Here is a 25,239-nt window from a genome sequence, read left to right as displayed (position 1 = left end):
CTTCCTTATATCTGGACATGTATGGAGAGGCTGACTGCATGTTACTTCTCCAAACATAAGGACAATGGGGTAACAAACATGCTTATAACAGTGATTGGTATGCATGTATTCTTGATGGTCAAAGATGGTTTAATTTTTTATTTCTTATTGTTCCTTATTCCCTGTTGGTGATATTTTGGTGACTGTTCTCGTGGTGAGAGATGTCAGTACTGGGAAATAGAATATTCTTCTATTTTTGGAATCCAAATCAGGCTTGGTTTGGCCAGTTGCAGGAGAAACCGCTGTCTGCACTACCCCCACATGTTTCTTAAAAGAACACCTTCTCCTACACCAGCCATCCTTGGGGCTTGTCTGAGTAAAATTGCCAGTTACAGGCAGTTTTGTGCTGTTGGCCTGCATCCTTTAAGAACTGGGTTGAAAATGGCCATTCTCAGTTTTCTTAGGAGTCTTCCAGCCAGCAGGGAGAGGGGACTTTCACCCATCAGTCTGGTGTAGATTTGAGATTAGATTTTAGCAGTCAGGAGTTAGGCTACTTAATACATAGTGTCAGTCAGCTCATTCTTTATTTGTGGGGATGTCAATCAAGGCTTAAAGTAATGACAGTCAGCTGGAGACAGGTCCTTCAGTTCAGTTAATCCATCTGAGATGCTGTGAGATTTGTACTTATTAAAATGCCTTCTCTTTGACCAGAAATGTATTGAAATCCTCTTCATTGAGTGCCATTACTATTTAAGTAAATTATTTGGAACAAAAAGTCTGATTAGCTAAAGTTGTAGAGGAGGAGATGTTTTTTTAAATTGCTTTATTTACGAAGGTTGGGCAGCCTAGAAGCCACCAATCGGGTAAATCGTGATTCGGGAGGGTTTCGCAGATAGGAAGTGGGGGGGGACCCGGGCCGCCAGTGGCCCAAACTTTCTTTGTGGGACCTAGACAAGTAGGAGCGCTCCTTTGGCCCACTCATAGATTAATTTACACTTGCCTTACGGGGCATCCACCAGGCTTCACTGAGCAGGGTGTCAGTGGCAGGCGCCCCAATCTGTAGGCAGTTAAAATAGCATTAGAGTCCTATCTAAGTCAGAGAGCTGCCCAAGAAAAGAGCGGCATTAAAATAGCCGCTGGGCGGGAAACCAGCGGTAGTGTACCACTTGGATTTTAGCTCTCGTTCCACCCAGTTTCCGTAGAGGGAGTAAAAATATCCCAACTTCAATAAGGTGCCACATAAAAGACTCATGACAAAAGTCAGGGTGTGTAACGTCAGGGGCCAGGTAGCAGATGGATTGAAAGATGGCTACAAAACAGAAAACAAAGGGTAGGAGTTAAAGGAAAGTTTCTCAGACTGTCAGAAAGTGGGAAGTGAAGTCCTGCTGTTCACTATGTACATAAACGACTTGGACTCAAAAATTGAAGGATACCAAATTGTGGAACGTAGCTAATAATGTGGAGGAGGGAAGACATAAACAGGCTTGCAGAGTGAGTGGATAAATGGCAAATTAAATTCAATTTCGCGAAGTGTGAGGTGGTTCATTTTGGTAGGAGGAATAAGGAAACCATTTATTCCTTGGAAAGTTTTAAAAAAAACTAAAAGAGGTAGAGGAGCAAAGAGATCTGGGCATACAGATACATAAATCACTAAAAGTAGCAACGCAAGTTGATAAGACCATAAAGAGTGCAAACAAAGTACTGGGATTCATTTCCGGAGGAACAGAATACAAAAGCAAGGATGTAAGGTTAAACTTACATAGAACCTTGGTTATACCATACTTGGAGTACTGTGTACTGTTCTGGGTCTCCATACTACAAAAAGGATATTGAACCACTGGAGAAAGTGCAAAAAGGATTTACAGGAATATTACCAGAATTGAGATGATGCAAATATCAAGTAAGATTGAGCAGGCTGGGGCTCTTTTCTATAGAGAAAACTAAGAGGAGACCTGATTATGAAGAGGTTCGATTGTGGAAGTGGAGAAATTGTTTTCAGTTGTGAGTGAATCCAGAACAAGGGGGCATAAATGTAGGATAGCCACTAATGGATCAAATAAAGAATTTAGGAGGAATTTTGTAACACAGAGTGGTGAGAATTTGGAACTCGCTGCCACACTAAGTGGTTGAAGTAGATCGCATTGATGTATTTAAGGGGAGGCTTGATGCATACATCACGGACAAAGGAATACAGGGATATATGGGCAGTGTGGGAAGAGGTAATTAAAGTGGGAGGAGGCTCGTGTGGAGCATAAGCCAGCAGGGACCAATTGGGCCAAATGGCCTGTAATGTGCTGTAGATTCTATGTAATTCTGTGCTCTCAGATCATAATCTTTATACTTTCCTTGCTTCACAGTTATGATATAGTATTTATAATTTACAGTTACTCTTTGTCCCCATAAATCAGTACTGTTTGCCATTTCCCTGCCCACAGCAGTCCAAGGAGCCAGTACTCCAGTAGATAGTGGATAATTGTAACCCAGCCATCACAGTCACTCTTTTTAAATGGTACATGTACAATAATAGAGTGGCCACTTGTTATCATGCATAAAATATTGCAATGAGCTACGGCACTTGAAATTTGCTTTCTGCAATGTCTATGATGAAATGGATTCTGACCGTTCCATATAATTGGTGAGTTTAGCACTATGAGTTTTATCTATTCTAAGCTTTGATCAGATACCACATTGTGTTGATTTCAGGGTATCAAGGGTTTGAAAGGAATTCCAGGATTACAGGGACCCAGAGGCCCCCCAGTGAGTATCATTACAATAACCTCACAGATTAATGGATTAATTGTAGTCCTTTTTATATTTTCCAAAATGAGAACATTATTATGGTTAGAGATTGTGGTAAAAAAAAATTATTTAAGGCTGTTAAATTAACATATTTCTGAAAAAATGATTGTAGGACTTAATTAGAAGATGGTCATTTCTTTGTGGGAGGTGTATTTTGCAGATACAAATGTATATTTGAGTGGTAGTTTTGGCTCAGTGATAGCACTCTTGCCTCTGAGCCTCAAGGTTCAAGTCCCACTCTAGAGACTTGAGCACATAATCTAAGCTGACACTTCAGTGCAGTATTGAGGGAATGCTGCAGTGTCAGGGGTGCCATCTTTCAGATGAGACGTTAAACCACAATCCCATGGCACCATTCAAAGAAGAGGAGGTGAGTTCTCCCTGGAATCCTGGCCAATATTTATCCCTCAACCAAAATCACTAAAACAGATGTTCTGGTCATTATCTCACTGCTGTTCGGCTGTCGCATTTCCTGCATTACAGAAGTGAATACATTTGAAAAGCAGTTCATTGGCTGTAAAGTGCTTTGGTACATCCTGAGATTGTGAAAGGCGCTATATAAATGCGGGTCCTTTCTTTTTCTTTCTTTCATTCTTTATAACTCTACAGAGGATACACTCAGTGATCTTTTAACTCATAGTATTTTGGAACTAGTAGATGAAAGTTATACCGTCCACATTTCCAGCCACATTCTGGGAACTTTACATGGCCTCTTCTGTCTCTACTGTAGCTTAAAGTGAGCTGAACTCTTTAATATGGAGTGAAGACAAGTTTAAAAGTTGATATATTGGCCTGAATTGTCCAAGTATAGCTAGTGGTGAGGAACCTGAGCTGCTACCTGCACATTGACCACGATTTTCCCTTGTGCACTGGTGAGGTTCCTCGCCTCCGGCTGTACTTGGAAAATTTAGGCCACCACTTAAGCGTAAATATGTCGTGTGATGTTCCTGAGTGAATCATGTAAAGGCTGGAATAGAAGCCATTTTGGTCCGGATCAAGGATTTAATTTTTTCTTCACCGGGAGTTGGTTTTAGAGGACGAGGAAACAGTCTCACAAAAATTAATTGACCAGATGCCGTAGGTATTTCTGTAGTAATAAGCTACAATGAAGTCTGTTTAATTTTAATTTGTTTTGCAGGGAGAGTTTGGATTAATAGGAGTACCAGGACTGCCAGGGCTAATGGTATGTACATTTATACATATCAAGAGAATCAATAGTGCAGAGTATTTAGTATGTGTATGTTGGATTAGTAAATCAGATTTATGTTCTGTGTGGGTTTTATAACCTATTACCAATGCAGTTGTTAATTTTGTTACTCAGAGGTACCGTTTATATTAAGAAAACAAGGAGGTATTCTAGCTTAAACTATCAAGTATCTTCATGTGTGTTCTTTATCTATAGGGTGAAGAAGGACGTCCAGGACCAAACGGTGTGGCAGGTGTGAATGGCTCTGAGGTAGGCAAGAGATTTACTGATGCCTGTGTATTAATTGACATTCCTGAATAAAGCTCTTAATGATTATGTAAGAACATAGGCACAGAGTTACTCATTTTGGCATCTTGGAAATGACGTAATGGAAAAAGTGCTTCACCACAGCTTCATGAACAATTATGATGTGATACTCCCATGTGATTACAACATGTTTATGATAGAGAATCATAGAAACCCAGTTCATAGCATCATTCTCTCTACTCTGAGTTCTTGGTCTTAGCCAGACCAGTGGGGATTGCAAGGGGGTAGGGATAAGTTACCTCCCCAGTGGCAGAGAGTGGAAATAAAAGTATGAGTCAACCTGTGCCACTCTTGTGTATCTTTTAGAGGGCATTTATAGAGCTGGTGCCCAAACTGCCCTCTCCAATGGGGAGTGGTATGAAGAGACTGTGAGGAGATGAGGAAAAAATTGAAATAAAATGCATAATGTTGTCACAAACAGGACTTATGGCAAATGTTACAACATCTCTTGATGATTAATATTTTTGTTCTCATTTAATTAAGAATAGGGAATAAAGAAAATGTGGCACAATAATTCATTTTAATGCAGCATGACATTCCAAGAATGAATAAGTTGTGTTTGCTACCTTGAATTTTCTGACTGCTGCCTTAGTCTTTACATTTGTACATTTAATATTTATAATCCCTGTTCAGTCTCACTATGTTCTGAGCCATTTTCAGGTTGGTGCTAGCTGTTGTTATACATTCCAATGAGTATTTAGGTCTTAGTTTCAGAGGCTGGAAAATTGAATTACTAATTGAGGAGAGTGATCCTGATAACTAGGGCCAGCGTAGGTGATAATTTCCAAATGTTCAGGGAACAAACATAATGGGCCAGAAATTACTCTGAGCGGTGAACGAGCAGTGCTCGCCACTCATTAGATTTAAATTCACCCACTAAGTTACCGCGTTCTTTTTGGTGGCAACTTCCTTGACATGTGAGTTCAAAAAACATCAGCGTTCTTCCCCGGGCTGTGTGAGTAGGGAACGGAGCTCTAAGGTCCTTCAACCAATCAGCTTGAAGCAAGCCACGCTGTGAGAACCAGGAAATGCAGTTCTAGACAAACCATGTGGACTAAAAACCCGGATGTGCCCGATAAGATATTATAAAATGGCCTAGAGAAAGCAAAATAAATTGAGCAGAAGATTACAAGACTGAGGCAAAAGAGACAGAAGGAAAAAAAAAATCTATTAAAAATGATTTTTTAAAAAATGTCCAGAAACTATTAAGATCAGGAGTAATGAGACACCACATTTTTAAAAGTTAATTTTAGTGCCAGAGAGGTTGTTTGGCAGTCGTTAAGACTTACCACGCTGTTAAAACTTAGATTAGACTTAAAAAACTGAGTGTACCTGTTTTGTGGCGAGATTAGTTCATTTCTAGCTGGGCAGGAGAGCAAGTTGGTGCTGGTCCGTTGATTCTATTGATTGCAGCTGGCGATATCCCTTTTAACACGAAGCTGTCACATTGCCGGCAAACCAGGAAGAGCAAATTCCAGATTTCCTTTTTTAACTGCGCATATGCGATCGCCAGAACTTGCTCTTCGATTTCACCCGTAATAACGGTGAGCGCTGTTAGGCTCACTGTTATTTTAAAAGCAATTTCTGGGCCTTTTACTTCGCCTCCCAAGCACTACCAAAATTAGACTACCAGAGGTCATATGCCTATTGACCAACTTTTCATCCAAACTACCATAGAGCATTAGTGGAGGACTACCAGGAATCTCATCTCCACTATTCCAGTGGAATAAATACATACATGTTTTAGATGTCTAGATGTGGTGTCGTAGATCCAGATCAAGCTTCAGCTCCTGCCAGCTGCCATAATAATAAGCTTTTGATGGCATATGGAGACATACATGGACAAAATAGTGGCCGATGCCCAATATCTGAAAAGAATTTAAAATGGCAGCCGTGCACAGATTACATGCAGTACATGAAAGTGCAATTTTTAGACTGACAAAAAAGGATTTAGACCATTATAGTGAGGATAATGAAGCCATGAAAAAGGTGCAATGTAGATTTACTAGGATGAGCCCATGGTTGAAGGGATATGGTTATGATTAGAGGCGTGGTAAAACTCAGGCTGTATTCACTGGAACAGAGAAGATTAAGAGGAGACCAAGTAGAAGTGTTGAAGATGATGAAAATGTTTGAGAGGGTAAACAATAAAAGATTATTTCCACTGGTAGGCGAATCTGTAGCAAAGGAGCACAAATTTAGAATTAGAACAAGAAGCATGAAGGGGGAGGTCAGAAGGGATTTTGTCACCAGGTGAATTACAACATTTAAGATAGAATTACGTAAACACTTGAAGGAGAACAATATTGAAGGGAATGGGGAAATAGCAGGAAAACCGAACTGGAGTAGATAGCTCCGATGTGCAGCTAACACAGGCAAGGGCATAATGGATGCTAAATTGGGCTGTGATTACAGTGCTACACGGCTTCTCCAACATCCGTGATGGCGTCTTGGCTGCGCACGCACGTTTCCAGTGTGATGTGCGCCGGACACCATCTTGGTATAGGAGTTAGCGCATGCGCAAATACCAAATGCCAGAAGCATGTAAAGTATGGAGAAAATGGATACAATCAGTGTGCAACACTGATTTAAAGTGATAGACACCATTTTGGGGCTTAGGGCTCATCTCAACACATAGTCCTAACCCCGACCATCTGAACGTGTCTTAGAGTGCCTTGAGGACCTACACCAGCGCTATTTAAAGGGACCATGCAGGATTTACAGGTTAGTGGCTGGATTATTGCTTCTGGCTGCCGAGACATTTGTAACTGTTTTTTGGAGGTCTCCTGTACTTGAATACTAGGACTAGGGGCCATAGCCTAACATTTGGAGCCAGGACGTGCAGGAGTGAAGTTAGGAAATGCTTCTACACGCAAAGGGTGGGAGAAGTTTGGAACACTCTTCTGCAAACGGCAGTTGATGCTAGCTCAATTGTGAATTCTAAATCTGAGATTGATAGATTTCTGTGAACCAAGAGTATTAGGGATATGGGGCTAAGGCGGGTATATAGAGTTAGGTCACAGGTCCACCATGATCTCACTGACTGGCGGAAGAGGCTCGAGGGGCCAAATGCCACTGCCACTGCCATTTGCTGCCTCCTGATATGCGCCACCTTCTGCAAGAAAGCGGGACGTGTGTCTGGGTGATGTGCCTGTCATGGTTGAATAGCTGCCAGTGTGTGTGACCTGTGAGTTGTGGGTGGGCGGCTTGCAACAGTGGCTATGTGTAAGGGTGAGAGGAAGCATCTGATTGGAAGAGTTGAATACTGATGGAAAGAGTTTGTTGGTATGTGGGTGATGGAGGGGTGTAGTGCATGGAGCAGTGGATACGGCTAGTGGTGCAGTTGGTAGGAGATGCTACTTGATAGTTGACCTCACTTACCCTAACCACTTGTGTCAAAGCATTGAACTTCTTCCTGCCCTGCATCCACGTTTGTGGTGCTCTGCGCCTGACATTGACTTCATCCCCCGCTGCATCCCACTGCCTTTTGAGTATATGTCTGGAGGGCCTCCCGTGGATATAGGATGTCCCTCCTTCTGTCCACCTCTTGCACCAAGGCCTCTAGTGCATCAGCAGAGAACCTTGGTGCACGCACTCTCTCAGGCCTGGTACAAACTCAGATCGTCATATTGATGAGGTGTGGCATGCAGATTGGAGGATGTGGGATTTAGTAGTCTGCAATCTTTATTCAATGTTTTAACGCAACTCATCAGTTTATAAACATAGGGATGGGAGCTGCAGCTGTGTTTTGCAAGTGTGCTGTCTGATCTCTGTGCAGACAGCAGACTGTTATTTTCAGCGAATAACAGGTACCAGCTACCTTTTACGAGATTTTTAAGAGACAACCTGCCTTTAAGAGATTGGAGCTGCCCCTGCTGGTGGAAAGGTAGATTGCATTGATTCCTCGTTTAACGCTGATTCGGAATGATGCTTGCAGGCCTGACGAAAGTCTTGCCCTGCCTGCGCAGGAGCCATTGGGCATGGGGTAATAGCGGATCGCGCTACCCCCGCCCAGTAATAGGCCCAATCCAATTTTTTTTTCCCCCCCCCCAATGTCTTGTGAATGGCCTCCTTCTGTGTTTAAATTCTATGTCCAGCTGTGGTTTTTTTTAGCTTCCTTTACCCGTTAACTTCTTGCAGACTGACATTCTCAATAGTTTATTCAGAAATTTTAGTCTTCGCATTGCAATGTAAAATCTGAGGCACTCCAATTCAAGGCATATGCTACAGTTCAGATCTTGCAGTTTAGTTAAATAAAAGCAAGATATAACACATGACCTCCACAGGGAACAATCTTTAAAAATACCATATAAATTGGAAGGTAATCCCAGAACCAGTTTGGTGCAATTCTGCCATCTGTTGGCCACCTGTATGCATTTTGGACAAGATGGTACAAATTAAAGTCTGAAAAAGTACTTTTAGCCATAATACGTATAGTATCAAATGTTCAACAATGTGTATCTTTTGATGAAAATGTTCATGTGTTAATTGTAAGAGCATGTTTTATAGCACAGCTGCAGAATACTGATGTCGTGCTCTCCTTCTACCAATGCGTTCTTGTACACATCCTCTGCTCAGTTAACCATGTCCCCACATGCCCTCCACTTCATGATCTGTGGCCCTTCATTTAGCCACTGAACCCCTTTCTTCTGGTACTCCCTGCCTAGTTCCCTCCACCTTGCCTATTCCCTGCTTTTCAAAAACCTCCTCAAAATCCTTCTCTTTGACAGTGCATTCAGCCGCCCACCCCTAACCTATCCTCTGTTATTAATTTTTCCTTCTTGCTATATGCCCACTATTTATCCTCCTTAACATGAAGTACTTTGACACATCTTCGTGCACATGAGAAGCGCTGTAGAATTGCATGATGTTGTTGCAGTTTTTAATTGCACAAAATCTGTATTAGTATGAATATAGCTACAATTTGAGACTGGTGTAGTATGTTCAGAGCAATGCAGACTGGTAGACCCAAGTTATACTGCTGGCTTGGTGGCAATCTCTGATCCGAGAAAAATGGATTTTGAAAAGTTCTCAGGCAGTCCTTTTTAAACTTTGTATACACTCGCTGCATTTATACCGCAGCAAATGTGAAGGCAAAACAGTCTGAGACTCCCTCCCAGGACTAGTCTCATGCCATATGCCTAAGTCCAATTTGGAGACATCATATTCATTATAAAGCTCCCAACTCCTGATGTTGGAGGCATATTTCTTGACTGACTGCTCCAAGCTGGCAACGGAACAATATGGTCAGGACGTTGGGAGCTGCCACCTGTGATCTTCCCAAAATGAGTGGGAGACCTGTAAGATTTAGAGCTATACCACACAGTAAAAGCACTTTGCATTAATGCAAAAAACGTAGTACAATTGACGAATTAAATGTTATATTTGTGTGGTGTATTTGATTCTTTCCTCTTTCCGTGAGCTTTCAATTCTAGGTCATTCTACAAACGCACTAGTCAGCATCATCTACGACTAGTGTTACACATGTTAATGGAATAATACAATTCGTGGGCTAGATTTTAACTCTCACCGTTAGGCGGAAAACTGGGGGAAAATGGAGCGGGGGGTGTACACCGGGTGGGGGTTTGTTTCATGCTTTTATGTTTGGGCAAACAAAGAAAGCTCTTCTCAAACGTGTGCGTGACTGTTTTCAAATCCTTGTAAGTATCCAATGTCACAGTTCACAATCACACGATTCAAACCAGTTTATTAGTGGATTTATGGAGTTGCAGACTCAGTAAATCAGGCCAGCCGATCCTTTTTATTAAGTTGTCAAATGTACCTTTCAGTTGTGCTTTCATTACTAGGAGTGATGGCATTTGTTTGAATGGTTGCGATCATCTCTCTTTTTCGGTTTGAATTTTTTTTCATTTACCAGATTTAATGTAAGAAACAGAGGTCCTTACGAAATAGTTGCAATGATGCAGCAAGGCTGTTTTATGTGGAACTTTGACTTGTCCCCAGAGAATTTGCACATTGTAGGTGTGACAGTCCATGCCCAAACTCACTCTCTCTGCCCCTTCCATTGTTTCCTGGCTTCTCACAGATTTTTTCCTTTTGCCCTATTAATCACTTATTTTGCTTGGTTCTGAAAACTTCTTTCGGCTTCTGCTTGTTCTCTGGGTGGGAGAATCAAATGTGGGTGTATGTATGGCTTTTAACATTGATTAAATGAGTTTCACCAGCACTAAAGAAGATGGATGTGAATATGTCATTATATGTATAGAATGAGAAAATATCATTCATCGTATTGACCTGGTCCATGTACAATATCTATAGAGATGAAGGGGGAACAATTGGATAGGGCCTGTTTTTGGGCGGGAGTAGCACGATCTGCTATTACCCCACGCCCAATGGTCCCTGCGCAGGCAGGTCGAGATTTTTGTCAGGCCGGAACACTTACCTGCAATCTGCGTTGGAAATCAGCGTTGAAAGAGGATTCCATGCAATTTTCACTTTCCACCAGCAAGGGGAAGCTCCAATCTCTTAAAGGCAGGCTGTCTGTTAGAAATCTCTTAAAGGTAGCTGGTACCTGTTATTTGCTGAATATAACAGCCTGCTGTCTACACGGAGTCTGAACGAAGATCAGACATCGCACACGTCAAGCACAAATGCAGGTCCCATCCTATTTTTACATGCTGATGGGTTATGTTAAAACATTGAATAAAGGTTGCACACCACTAAATCCCACATCCTCCAATCTGCATGCCAGACCTCACCAATCTGCTGGTCTGAGACTGTGTTCACCAAGGTTCTCTGCTGATGCACCAAAGGCCTTGCTGCAAGAGGTGGACAGAAGAAGGAACATTCTATATCTGCGGGGGCGGAGGGGAGCATGAGGCCTTCCAGACATACACCCAAAAGGTAGTGGGAGGCAGTAGGAGATGAAATCAATGCCAGGCGCACAGCATCATGAACATGGATACAGAACAGGAAGAAGCTCATTGCTTTGACATGAGTGGTCAAGACGAGCAAGATCAACTGTCAAGTGACATCTCTGACCAATTACACCACTAGCCACATCCATTGCTCCATGCACTACATCCTTCATAAGCCACATACAACAATCTCTTTCCATAAGGACTCAACCCTCTCACCCTTACACAATACCACCATTGCAAGCCGCCCACCCACAACTCACAGGCCACACACACTGGCAGCTATTCAACCATGATCGGCACATCATCCAGACACACGTCCCACTTTCTGTGCGCTGAGTCCCAAAATGGTGTCTATCACTTTAAATCAGCCTTGTACACTGATTGAAGTCATTTTCTCCCTACTTTACATGATTCCAGCATTCGTTATCTGCGCCTGCGCGAACTCCTATAACAAAATGGCGTCTGGCACACGTCACACTGGAAACGTGCGTGCGCATCCAAGACTCCATCTTGGATGTCGAAGAGAGTGTGTCACGCCGAAACAACGGGCGCTGCACGGCCAATTTTAGCGCCCGTAGTCTCCTTAATTCCTTCTATCGCCTGAAGGAGGAGAATGACCAGAGGTAACACTTCCAAGAATAGAAAATTAAGTTTATTCTTGACCTATGAATATAATAACGTTCAGGGTATTAGACCAATAGAGGGTGAAATTGGACATTGCTGCACCCATTTTTTGGGCACGAAACTGGGACAGAAAGGTATCATTTTTGCAGGGCTGTGTTCCGTTCCCCAAGGGCACCTGAAATATATCTGACACAATTTTGGCTTGGGCGATATTCAGGTGTTCCTGACAGCCATCTCAAACAGGCGTTAGGCCCCTTACATATGAGAATGAGAGGCCCAACGTTCGTTTAAGGACCCCCCTCCCAGAAATTCATCTGCACTGAGTGGAACGTGCACCAACCATGCTCCACCGAGGTTTATGGGTCCATTGGTGACCTAACCAGGGACCCTTGAAGGCTGCCAACAAACAGGTAAGTTTTAACTTTACAACGTCCCATGATGAGGAGCCAGAAAGAGCAGCTATCCTCCTCCCAGCTCTACAACGCGGGCAGCTGCCAGCCCGCGCTCGTCCTCCTCCCTCCTCCTGTTTGCCTCTTCCACCGCCCCCCCCTCCCACCCCAGAACCAAACTGCCAGCATCGTAGCTGGCCCAACTTGGTCCCCTCTGAACTGGCGAGCTGCCTCTGGACGCCCAATTGGGGTCCGCAGCTCACTGGAAATATGTAGATGACGCCCGAGGCCTAATTTCAGATGAGCCTTGGACCTCTGACTTTTGGCACGTGCTCCGAGTGCATCGCTTATTTCAAACTCAAAAACTGGCCAAACCCAATTTCTAACCCTTATTATTTCATCCTGACCGGTTAGATTCCATGGTCACAACAGTATATTTCATTACCTGTGTCAGTTTTCTGTGCATTTCACTGACTTCCCTCCTTTTTAAATAACTTAATCAACATGACATTTTAGCATTAACTACTTCTGAAGGGAATTTATTCCATAAATCCAATGCTTCGTGGGGAAAATCTTTTCATTTGCGATTTGCTTCAATTACAATTTAACTACAGTTTGGTGGTCCTGTCCTTTAGATCTGCTATTTATAAGTTAAACAATTCACTTTAGTGCTGGTCTAGGGTTTTACCAGGTATTTCTTTTGCTCAGGATCACTCTTGTGACCAAGATGTTGCTCCCAAGGAACTGAAACGTGATTTTATGCCCACAGTATCTGCTAAGGTAGCATTGCTCAGGGACCAAACAGAACGGTCGTCTTAATGCATTTTGCTCACTGGAGTTGACATGAACCCTCTCATGTTCTAGCTTTTGAACAGTGCAAGAATATAACACTTTATCAGAATATATGATGAGGCAATAACAACAACTTGCATTTTCATATAGCACCTTTAACGTAGTAAGAGAAAGTGAGAACTTGAATTTTATGGTGCCTTATCACATCCTCAGGAAATCTTAAAGCACTTCACAGCCAATTAATTACTCCTGAAGTGCAGTCACTGTTATTAGAAGACGACACCCCTGACAATACAGCACTCCTTCAGTACTGCACTGAAGTGACAGCCTAGATTATATGCTCAAATCCTGGAGTTGGGCTTGAACCTACAACCTTCTGTCTCAGAAGCAAGAAAAAGGATCGAATCAAGTCTATTGAAAGTAAAGATTAAACAGTAACAGAAAATCAGCACAGCAGACGTCACGTGATTACTGAAATGAAAACTTGCACGTCCTTGGATAAAAATATAATAAAATATGATGTTTCGCAACTCTTCTAATAATACTGAACCTGAACCAGCATCGTAAGAAGAGTTATAAGTGAAGTTTAGCCTGCTTTCATGGAGCCATCAGGTGTTCGTCCCTACATCAATATAACCAGAAGAATTAAAGATCTGCTTCAGGTTAGCATTAGACATATACCACCCTTTGAAGTTCCAACAAGGACAAAGGACATCAAATAGTTATCTTTGACCATTAAGTGAAGCTGTCAGTCACCTGTGAGATTTTAAACAAAGAAATGGTCTGCAGCCATGGAATTCCACCCTAGAGTGTCGACAGATTCAACATTGATCAGCTTGTTTCCTTCCTGTCAACAGCTTTAACTGTTTCTGACATTTGGATGGACTGAGATTTTTTTGCATTTGCTGAAAAATTGTATTACTTGATTCATTTCAGAACCAAGCAAGCAGCCTGTTCCAAAGAATTTACAGGATGGCTACATTCTAAGCACAGTTAAATATGGATTCATCCTCGAGTAAATATGTCAAACTGACCTGAAATGCACTGTATTTCTCAAAGGCATTGGATAAAGAAAGTTCTGACAATAAGAGAGACAGATTCCTGATTTACCATACAGTTCCTTTCAGCATTATAAAATACCTGAATTAATATCCCCTAATCTTACTTGCTCCAATGAAAACAACTTCAGTCGATTTATCCTCATGTAATGAGCCCTGAAACCATCTTTGTTTCTCTCCTGCATTCATGTGCTCTATACTGAAATATATTACTTTTCATGTTTACTTATTAAATTCCATCTTTATGTTTTCCCACTAATTTTCTTTTCTCCCTTTTGAAGAAAGCATTCATTTCTTCCTCGGGTACAATTCTTATCAGCAGCCTTCAGTTTCTCATCCAACTGGTTATTATTCATGTTTGAGTCTTGCCCGTGAGGGGAATCACAGCTCAACTCGCTCCTGTCCTCACTCAACAGCTGCACACATGCATTTCCAACGGAGGCCACTGGACAGCCACTAGGAGCAGGGACACTGGCATATAGCCTCTCAACACCGCCCCCCCCCACCAACCCGAAAAAGAGAGATTATGGTGCCCCAACCATTTCCCCAGCTGAAATCAGCTAATTCGACAAACCTGGAATCTTGCTGATCTGTATGGCTCAGTTACTCACTGTCATCATGGGAGCTGTACTTCATAATTTGGCACAGTTGCTTAGTTTGCCCTGATCACTTTGAATGTGTCAGTTCTGTCCACACTGGTCAGTTGTTCAATAACTTAATATCTTCATGAAGTTTGCTATCATGAGGTGCATCCTCCTCTACATCAGTTTTAAAAAGTGTGAAAGGAATTGAATCAAATACAGATTTCTTATCAGTCGATCATTTTCTGCTTTCTATTGCCGAGTCAATTTTCAAAACTGTTGGCTTCTTCTTTAAAAGCCTTAGACACAGAACTGTATCAGATGTCTATTTAATGTTGACATGCATCATATCCACTGGCTATCCCTCATCCACCAGTTACCTACTCAAAGAATTCCAGTGGATTTGTGAGGCAAGGGCCATCATTCTACAGCTGTATTGACTTTCACTTAAGGCCAGCTTATGCCCTTTAGACGAACATTTATAGCATCCCGTAAAATGTTCTGGTGCATTTTCCACACCACAGAGTTGGCCAGTTGTTAATTCTCTAATACATTCCTCGCTACCTTTTGTTTTCAGTATCAGGATTTGTATGACAACTGTGCAGTTCTCAGTTGCAGACTCTGCATTTATGGAGCTGCTGAAAATATTAACCAGAAACTTGATTGTTTCCTCACTCACTTCCATAAGGCTGCGTTTGATGTGGTCTATGCCCTGTCGTTATTTAATGCTGTGAGTTTATTCCTTGCACATGGCTAACTGACCTCTACACACCTTACAGATTTCAGTCAGTTTGACTAGATCTGGAGGTTATCCACAGAGCAGAGCCTGAATCGCAATGCATCCGAGGAAGAGTGATTGTGGGGGTACATGAGGGAACACAAAGATTGAGAAATGGAGGAAGAAGCTTGGAAAGCAATGACAAATTGTTAAAACCAATGGGTAAAAACAGGGATAGGCAACACAATGAGCTCTTGTGGTCCAACATTTTAATTCTCCAATATCACTTACAAACCACCTTTAATTTAAAAGGAGGAGTGGTGATCAGGACCTTTATTAGAGCTGCTTGTTTGGATTCAGAGGCATAACCTTTGAAACCATATTTTAGTGATTCGAGATTCATTTTTAATTAGCTATTTGTTTTGTTTCTGTTGTGCAGTCACAGATTTGTTTATTTTCTTCAGTGAAGGGTCTCTTGATGGCTTTGTCTTTGACAGCATGAACTACTCTCCTCCCCCATGCAGCTATACCTGCTGAGATTATTTTGTCTTTACCTTACTTGTAATGAGTGTATGTTTCTTCTTGCTTTACCTTTTGTTCCCAATCAGTATGTTGCCCACTGTGTTCCAACAGAACCTAAATAGGTAGTATTTTGAGCTGACAAGTTCATATTTTTGTTCTTCTGTTTTTCACAGGGGGAGATTGGGTTGCCAGGGTTACCTGGCCCTAGGGGCCCTCAGGTACAGTAACTGTCAATGAATGCCTTCTTTCCAAAGGTATATCTGAATATTTAAGCTCCAATGTTTTAAGAAATGACTCTTCAATTGAATGTTAGTACAGAATATTATTTTTAATTGTTAAAACAAAACAAAATATATGAAGTATATTTTTGTTACAGGGACCACAAGGCATAAATGGAAGAAGGGGACTTGAAGGAATGAGAGGGCACCAGGTATGGATTTGTTAGCGATAAATAAATTGCCAAGCAATTTTTAAAGTTTTATTGAACTGTTTTGATCTATTTAAGAATAGTTTAGGTATTTTTCCAATACCTTTTATATGAGAATTTGCCTTCTTGGTTTTATTCTCTGGTTCCTTTCACAGTATGTCCATGCTTCTTTCAATTTCTGTTCTTTAAAGCTGACAATCTCTCATATTGAGAAGGTTTGTTGCACTGAGGTGGGTGGCTGATGGTTTAATACATTAATGCTGTTAACCACATGAGGCCAATGGAATATTGGGCCATCGGTGTGTACATAATCCCCTGCTCACACCAAGGAACTGTGTAAAATGTGGAGGATGGAGAAACTAAGAGAGGCAGAATGGTGACATTCACAGACAGAAAAATAAGGGAAAGTAGCAAAAAAGGAAAAAGGAATAAGCCAGGGAGAGGAAAAGAAATCTATGAAGATAGAATGAGAAGTGCTGTAAACACTTGAAATAAAACCAGATGTAGAGCCATAAAGCACCAGCCTTAAGCTCGTTCTGGAAACTGCAAACACATAACATTAAATATTTTGGATGAAGCCTGTTTATCTAAGTATAGATGAAGCTAATAAATAGAGCTGGAATATTTACAATGCACTGCCAGCAAGCAGATGGTGTATTTCACAGATTTCCATCCTTATTTAGATGGTAAATTTAGCTTGCTAATAAAGTCAAGGATTGTATGCCAATTAAAATGAATACAATATAATTTACATTATACTGCAGCAAAATATGTCTTATCTTGTTAATTCCAGAGGCACCTACACTGCTATGAAGTAACAGCATAAATATAGAATAACAGATACCAGCGAGTTCACATAATTGAGTGGTTGAGCTCATGTCAAAGCAAGAGCACAAAGCTCAAGTGGTTTATAAATGTTATGTGAACATGTGAACCCTGAAATTGTAGTCTTAAATTAACTTCTTGCTATGTGGTATTTTCAATAGTCGGTGCAGTGGCTTGAAAATTGGATTGTGCTGCACCCGTTTTACCGGCATAAAATAGGCACCTAAGGATCCAATATGGTGGACGGCATGTTCAATCCACGCCTGATGTGCGCCATCGGCCGAATTGATAAAGGCTGTAGGGCGGTGCCTAAAACAAGCGTTAGGCCATTTGCATCTACGAATAGGGGGCCTAACGCCTGTTTGAAGCCCCCTTTCCAAAATTGGATCGCGCATGACTGCAGTATGCCCCGTGCATGCTGCGATCAGTTCCGTCAGGCACTCGGCAGCCAAACCTGCGGTCCTTAAAGGGATCGCTGGAGGCTGCCACCGGAAGATGAGATTGAATTTTCTTTCTTAGGTTATTGTGGAACCGGGAGGAACAGGAGTTTCCAATTTCTAGACCAGTGTGCGAAATTAACTCGGTGGAGTTCTTGAACCTTTGGAACCTGGGTTTAAATCCATCCGGATTAATCGTCTCTTCTCTCTGCTCGCCGGTAGTCAATAAGATCACACTTAACTGTTTTGTTTTTTAACTCCCAAGGGCCGACCTGGATTAGAAGGACTTCCTGGTCCAAGGGGAGAGGCTGTAAGTAGAAGGCTGTCAGAACAAAAAGCTTTTATTCTGTCTTCACTAAATACGTCCACCCTCATTCTAAGGCTTCGGTCATACCCAAGAACTTGATTCTTAAAAAATAGTTTTAAATTTGTTGAATGTCCACAGGGGTTTTTTTATCCATGAAAGATACTTTTCCCCCCTCCAGTCATTTTATTTAACAAGATAGTCAATATAAATTGTACTTCATAATAAAATAAAATGTTGGGCTCCTAAGCACTATGTTGTAATGAAGATGGGGTACATTGTGTAGAAATTTATCTTGAGCAGTAGTGTAAAATGTCCTGTAAGGCAACGGCCGCCCGTTATACGCCCTCCTCCCCCCCGCATATTCAGTTCAATTGACTTCAATGGCACTGCATATCGAGCGGGGCTTATAACAGGTGTCGCATGTGATACCAGATGTTTTGCACTACTGCCTAAGATAAATTTCGACCCCATTGAACGTAAACTACCAGTACCAATCAGTAGCTGTGCAACAAAATGGTAACGAGCAACAAAGTTAATTCCGATGTAAGGTCAGCTCACCAATGACTTTGACCTTAAATGCATCTTGTGGTTCTACATTGACCTGCATGTGTTGACAAGTGAGAATTAGCTACATTTTGCATTTTAAGGTAGTAGCCAGTGTCCTGCCTGATTTCTCTTTTACAGCTTTCTCCTACATATGGGTCTATGGTTGATTTATTCTGAATTCATAATATTGACTCGAAATTGATCAAAATTGAAATGTATGGCTTTCAACTTCAGGTGCAGGATCTGAAATTTGAAATTTAACCATAATCACTCAAAATTTATTATAAGTCTAGATTTTTGGGTTAAAATGTAAAAGAAATTGACATAAATTTACAAGAGTAATAATGGAGTTAATGTATTTTCCAGGGTGAAGATGGGCCACCTGGGCCAAGAGGAGAACCTGGTCTTGAAAGTCCAAGGGTAAAACTGTACAAATGTCACCTTGAATGTGTCTAGCAATTTATGTGCTTGAAGCAAATGTAATATTTAGATGTAGATTTTTTTTTACAACAAACAAAGCAAGAAGTTAAATTTTAGACCCATGGAGGTTTACACTACAGGAAGCCATTCAGCCCATTATGTCTATGCCTGCTCTTTACCAGAGCATCCAAAACTAATCCTACTGCGTTGTTCTCTCCACACAGCCAGGCATCTTCCTCTGTTTCAGATGTTTATCAATTCTTCCCTTGAAAGATGCAATGGTCTTTGTCTGAATTACTCCCTGTTGCAAAGCATTCCATTCTCTAACAAGCTGTGTAATCTCTCCCCTCCCTCTTATAGTGACTCCACAACCAGAGAAAATAGTCTTTCCCTATTTATCCTATCAAACCTTCGCTGCTGCAGTGGAAATAGTATCTGCATCTCAAGTCGCTCCTCATAACTATAGTTTCATATCTCTGGTATCATCCTGGTGAATCTACATTGTACACTCTTTAGTTTTAATGTCCTTTCTATAAACTGTACACACTGTAACTATGACTTTGTACAAATTTATCATTACCTCCTTACTTTTGTACTTCATAGCCCTATTTATGAAACCCAAAATGCTATTGCTTTTGATTTACCTGCACTCACACTCTCCAAGTATTAGTGTATTTGCAACTCAAGGTCTTTCTGCTCATCCACACCCTTCAGCAACTTTCCACTGAGTGTATACTCCTATTGTTTGTTGTTCCTCTCAAAATACATCACCTCACACTTCACATTTAAATTCCACATGCCATCTGTTTGCTCATTTTGCTAACTTATCTGTGTCCTCCTGGAGCCTGTTGTTCTCCTTCTCACACTTTGTCAACCCACCCCCCCACATTTTGAGTCATCATCAAATTTCAATACCCTCCATCCAAGTCCAAATAATCAATATGTATCAAGAACAAAAGTGGACCTGGCGCTGGAGTATACCACTTCCAGCCCTTTTGCATTCCAAACCAAACACCTATTTACCTTAACCCTTTGTTTCCTGTCTGGCAACCAGCTTTCTATCCAAGCTGTTACTTTTTCTCTTATAGCATATGTCTGCTTTTTTTTTGTTACAAACCTCCTGTGTGACATCTTTTTAAACAACCTCTGAAAATCAATATACACCACATCCACTGCATTATCTTTATCTAACCAGTCAGTCACTTGTTCAAAAACCTCCTTTATATTTATTAAACACAACCTGTCTTTAACAAATTCATGTATCTCTAAATGTTCACTAATTTGACCTCAAATTATGGATCCTAAGAGTTTGCCCGCACCTAGCGTCAGACATACTGGTCTATAGTTACACAGTTTATTCTTCTCTCCCTTTTTTTGAACATTGGCTACCCACTATTACCTTAGAACAATTCGCATATATAAGGAGGATTGAAAAATTGTGATCCAAATTTCCGTTATCTCCTCTCTGACTTCCATCAACAGCCTAGGATGCAGAACATCAGAACCCGATGAGTTGACCACTTTGGGTTCCATTGCTTTTTTTCAGAATGACTTCCTTTTCTACCGTCAACTTCAATAATCTTTTCACATCCTCCTCCACATTATCATATCCACCATCATTTGTAAACACTGACATAAAATATTTATTAATATTTTCATCAAACTTTCATCCTCCGCAGCAGGAAATTCCCCACCTTCATCCCTGGGCAGTAGTTTCTTCTATTTAACCATTCCTTTCCTTTTAATATGACTAGAAAAACCCTTACTGTTTCCTTATATAATGTGTGCTAGCCTTTTTTCACATTCTCTTTTAGCCCTTTTAATCTGCCTTTCATCTCTCCACTGCATTTTCGATATTTTTCATGATTTTCTTTTGTATTATTAGCCTTACTTTTATCACATGCCTCCCTTTTAAGTTTCAGTTAGTTTTCGCCTCTCTATTCCCTGATCTTCATCCTTTGATGCACCCACTTTATTGTCTTATAGGAATACATCTATTTTATTCATCTCATATTTGAAGATTCCCAATTGCTGATCTGTTGTCATGTTTGCTTACTTTTCTGCCTAGTGCATTTGGAACTGATCCCTTTTTATCTCATAGCATTTTGCATTTTTCCAGTCCAGAACCCTTACCTTGACTCTTTATCATCCTTTTCTATTTTCACATTGAATCTAACTACGTTGCAGTCACTATCTCTCAATTATTCTCCTGTTCTCACATCACAGTTATCTGTCCCAATTCAATTGCCAGGGCTAAATCAAGCCATGCATCTTTCCTTGTGCTTCCTAATATAAGAAGCGAAAGAATTTGGGCCAAACTTATTGTTCTTTTTTCATATCCAGTAGGACAATTTGTAAAACATAGCGCAGCAATTTTAAAGTGAACCTTATTAGGAAACTATCAGATGAACGTCCTATTGTTAAAATTCACTAGCCATTTATGTATAGGCTGCCAAAGTAAAATGAAGAAGAGCTTATTCCCACTTTGCATTAATGGATTTTATTGTGTGATTATCGATCTTTGATGGGCAATAAATGTAACATATTACAGGATAAATGAGTGCAAAGTCACTATAGGTCATTAGAAGGAGAATGGCTCCAGAGCAGCTTGCTCTGATTGGAAATATACGGCTTTAGAAGTGAATAGGCTGATTTGTAGCTGGGTAAAAGTTCCTCTTAATTTAATTTTTCTCTTGTCTGTATTGAAGATTTAATCCTACAAGTCATTGTAGGTCAGAGACTGGCTATTCTGCGGTGAGTGACTCACCTCCTGACTCCCCAAAGCCTTTCCACCACCTACAAGGCACAAGTCAGGAGTGTGATGGAATACTCTCCACTTGCCTGGATGAGTGCATCTCCAACAACACTCAAGAAGCTCGATACCATCCAGGACAAAGCAGTCCGCTTGATTGGCACCCCATCCACCACCCTAAACATTCACTCCCTTCACCACCAGCGCACCATAGCTGCAGTGTGTACCATCCACAGCAACTCGCCAGGGCTTTTTCGACAGCACCTCCCAAACCCACGACCTCTACCAGCTAGAAGGACAAGGGCAGCAGGCACATGGGAACAACACCACCTGCATGTTCCCCTCCAAGTCACCCACCATCCCGACTTGGAAATATATCTCTGTTCCTTCATTGTCGCTGGGTCAAAATCCTGGCAGTCCCTATCTAACAGCATTGTGGGAGAACCCTCAACGCATGGACTGCAGCGGTTCAAGAAGGCAGCTCACCACCCCCTTCTCAAGGGAAATTAGGGATGAGCAATAAATGCTGGCCTTGCCAGTGACGCCCACAACCCATGAACAATTTTTTTTTATAAATGTAAAACATTTGCTTTATGAATGAACAGATACTGATGCATTATTCATTTGAATTCTTAATATGAGCTTCTCATAGCTGTGCCTAATCGAATTACCATATCTGTTTCAGGGAATGACTGGAATGCCTGGTATCAGAGGCCCACCGGGTGATCCGGTAAGACCGATTTTTAATTAATATATAATTCAACATCTAATAAAGTTTGAGTAATCTAATGTGATTACTGGATGCCTTCAAATGAAGGGCACATAGTAAATCTTTTCTAAGGTATAGTTGTATAGTGATATCTAAATTAAATTAATCTATCACACCATGAGCAACATAGTCATATCTTTAATAATTTATCACAGTCCTCAGACTTGGGCACAGCTTTACTTTCCTGTAACTGTCACGTTCAGTCATCTTGGAGAATAATTTAAACTACATCTGACAGTGTATCTTTTTTTTTAACACAAGGCTACTTTAACAATGCTTTATTAAAACTCAAATAACAGGTAAGTAAACCTGAGATAAGAAAAGTAAAGGGCTCAAGCTTGACTGTGATGCCTTCTGTGGTCAAATAGCCTGCTGATGCTCACCGACACAGCTCACATATGAACACAGACCACAAAATATTACAGATTACCCAGCGCCTATGCAGTTGTACTCCAGCAAGGAGTCAACGTGTTCAGATGAGGAAGGAAGGGAAAGAATATTGTTGAGAGTGAAAAGTAATGAAAGGAAATCTTTAATTGAGGTGTTGACCCCATGAGAGTAGTGTCACGTGCACCTTCATGTCCACATGCAGTACCTGGCAATCTGACTAGAATTGTGCAGAAGTGGCCCAAGTCTCTTGGCTTTTCTGCTTTCTCACTCTTCCTTTGGAAAGCAGTTGGTCTCACGGAAATGATTCTATAAAGCATTTGGACAGTTACATGGGTAAGATGGGTATAGAGGGATATGGGCCAAGTGCAGGCAATTGGGACTAGCTTAGTGGTATAAACTGGGCGACATGGACATGTTGGGCCGAAGGGCCTGTTTCCATGTTGTAAACTTCTATGATTCTAAAGACCCTTGAGGTTTGCAAATGACAAATAGGGATTAGTGATGCAAGCTACCTTCTTACAAGCGCAGCCGGGGGATTGCCCCGGACCCCCATGTGATTTTCCAGTTTAGAAGTGACGACTGTGCAGAAAGTCATTTAAGCATTATTATAGCAATTTCCTGGAGAGGATATTATTTCTGTGCTGTAAAGTAGTTTAGCCTTCTGTGGTTGCTGACACAGTAAAATCATAAATTTGTTCTGTCCTTTACTTTTGATTACATTTTCCTCAAATATAGATGAAAATACTAGGTTTCTTTTGCAGTGATTTTTACTAACATATTTCTGCGTCATTTATAATATTTAACCAATTTCAATGCATACACAAGATTTATCTTATCAAGACAGCTGAATGGAAAATTCTCCATCTGTTCTCATTTGGCCAAGAAATCATATGGAAGAAATTGTATACAAGAGTTTGGTTTACTAGAATCAATTGGATTTTGTATAACTTTATTTAAATGTATTTGGTTCACTTCACTTTAGTGGAAATACTGACTTAACAGGAATGTAAATAATGTTGAATGATACGTCTGTCCCCAAAACAAGTTACAAGAGGAAAAAAAATCACTGTGCCAGTTGAACTGAAATGACCCCAGCCCTCGATATCCCACTGCACTTTCACTGTCACTACTCAACACCCAGTTGATAAAACCATTGCCTTTGTAAGCATCACTGAATTACAAATCGTTCTGGTTCTGTTGGAAGTTCCTGTACTTTGTGCCACAGAGAGATAGGACATAGGTTTGCGCCTACGGTTCTTGATCTCGGCCATGTCATCCAGGAGAGATGCTGAGGAAAGCCCTGCCAGTTCTTCACAAGCATGGGGCAAAATTGGCGAGCCATATTCGAGACCTGTCTGTGCACCGATTAGGGGTTGGATTAAGGTGGCACCAACAGGGTTAGCAGTAAGTTGCCCACCAGGTCTCTGAGCACAGCCATGGTTCGTAGCATGTGGAAACCCAAAGAGGGAAGAAATAATACCTCAGACATTTTTATGAGGATTAGAAGTGACAAAGCCCAGCAGTTTAGTAATGAGATTACAATTGCACCAAAGCTTCTTAAAATATTGAGGTTTTATTTTTTAATTTGTCGCAGGTGAAGGCATGAAAACTTAAGAGTGTTGGTTAAAATCATTCTGGAGAATGCACATCTAATTTGATCAAGTATAATGTATTTATGTTTCACTAAAAGGATATATCACTTGTCTCAATATTGAGGATGTTTGTCCCCACTGAACTTTTAAAAAAAGTAGACAAGCATCTAATGTTTGATTCTTATCTCATATTTGAAACCCAGTCCCCAACACCTCCCAAGTTCATTGAACAAGATTTGTTCATGATATTTGAGGTTCCTAATTGCTGGCTTGTACCACTTTGACAGGGGACAAGAGCATCAGATGGTGCACAAGGAGAGCCTGGAGAAAAAGGAGATCATGTATGTATGAATCATGTAATCCTTTCCTTGAGAAATTAAACGTTTTTGCACATAAACATCTGATAACATTTTCAATTAAAACGGTATATCTATGATTTTCTTCAAGGTTTTTTGTTAATTCCTGAGGGGGTCTGTGCATCAAAATAACCATTATTGTTATTTTAGAGTATGAACAGTGTGAATTAACACATACTTACTAATATTCATAGTTGAAAAAAATTCTTGGGTGGTGCGGGGAGGTGATGGGGAGATGGTGGAACACAGGGGAGGATGGCACTGCAGAATATACTTGGTGAGTAGAAAAGGGGAACGAAATTAAAATAAGCAGTTCTAGAATTAAATTTGACATTCCTTATTTTGAAAGGTCCATCAGAGATTAGGAAAAGTTGCCATTTATTTTAAAAGTTCACCTATTAGGTGAACCCAGAGAAAAAGTGGGCAATGGGTATATTCGAATTAGCAATATCATGGGCTAGAAATTCACAGCTGTGAGGTGAAGCAGATATAGACAGATGAGCATACTGGGGATTCTCTCTGTGGAGAGAATCTGGAACATACTGTTTATCATTCTAAGGCT

At 40.9% G+C, this 25,239-nt stretch overlaps 1 protein-coding gene and 1 long non-coding RNA gene across 2 annotated transcripts in view; both read left to right on the top strand.

Moving 5' to 3' along the window:
- The first annotated feature begins 2,692 nt into the window (after window positions 1-2,692).
- Window positions 2,693-4,219, top strand: LOC137300448 (uncharacterized). Its single transcript, XR_010958096.1, has 3 exons — window positions 2,693-2,736; window positions 3,917-3,961; window positions 4,181-4,219. It is a non-coding gene; the product is annotated as an uncharacterized lncRNA (long non-coding RNA).
- A 2,104-nt stretch (window positions 4,220-6,323) lies between these two features.
- The window catches only part of LOC137300333 (collagen alpha-1(I) chain-like), a 29,115-nt gene continuing 10,199 nt past the window's right edge, over window positions 6,324-25,239 (top strand). The window contains exons 1-9 of the mRNA XM_067969418.1: window positions 6,324-6,431; window positions 12,894-12,965; window positions 15,194-15,346; window positions 16,030-16,074; window positions 16,233-16,286; window positions 17,811-17,855; window positions 18,765-18,818; window positions 22,256-22,300; window positions 24,609-24,662. Coding sequence (XP_067825519.1) covers window positions 6,324-6,431; window positions 12,894-12,965; window positions 15,194-15,346; window positions 16,030-16,074; window positions 16,233-16,286; window positions 17,811-17,855; window positions 18,765-18,818; window positions 22,256-22,300; window positions 24,609-24,662 — 630 coding nt within the window. The remainder of the gene's footprint in view (window positions 6,432-12,893; window positions 12,966-15,193; window positions 15,347-16,029; window positions 16,075-16,232; window positions 16,287-17,810; window positions 17,856-18,764; window positions 18,819-22,255; window positions 22,301-24,608; window positions 24,663-25,239) is intronic.

This window comes from Heptranchias perlo, chromosome 31 (genome assembly GCF_035084215.1).
Source record: "Heptranchias perlo isolate sHepPer1 chromosome 31, sHepPer1.hap1, whole genome shotgun sequence".
Lineage (NCBI taxonomy): Eukaryota > Metazoa > Chordata > Chondrichthyes > Hexanchiformes > Hexanchidae > Heptranchias > Heptranchias perlo.
The sequence above is the reverse complement of the archived record's forward strand: the minus strand, read 5'-3'. Positions and strand labels throughout refer to the sequence as shown.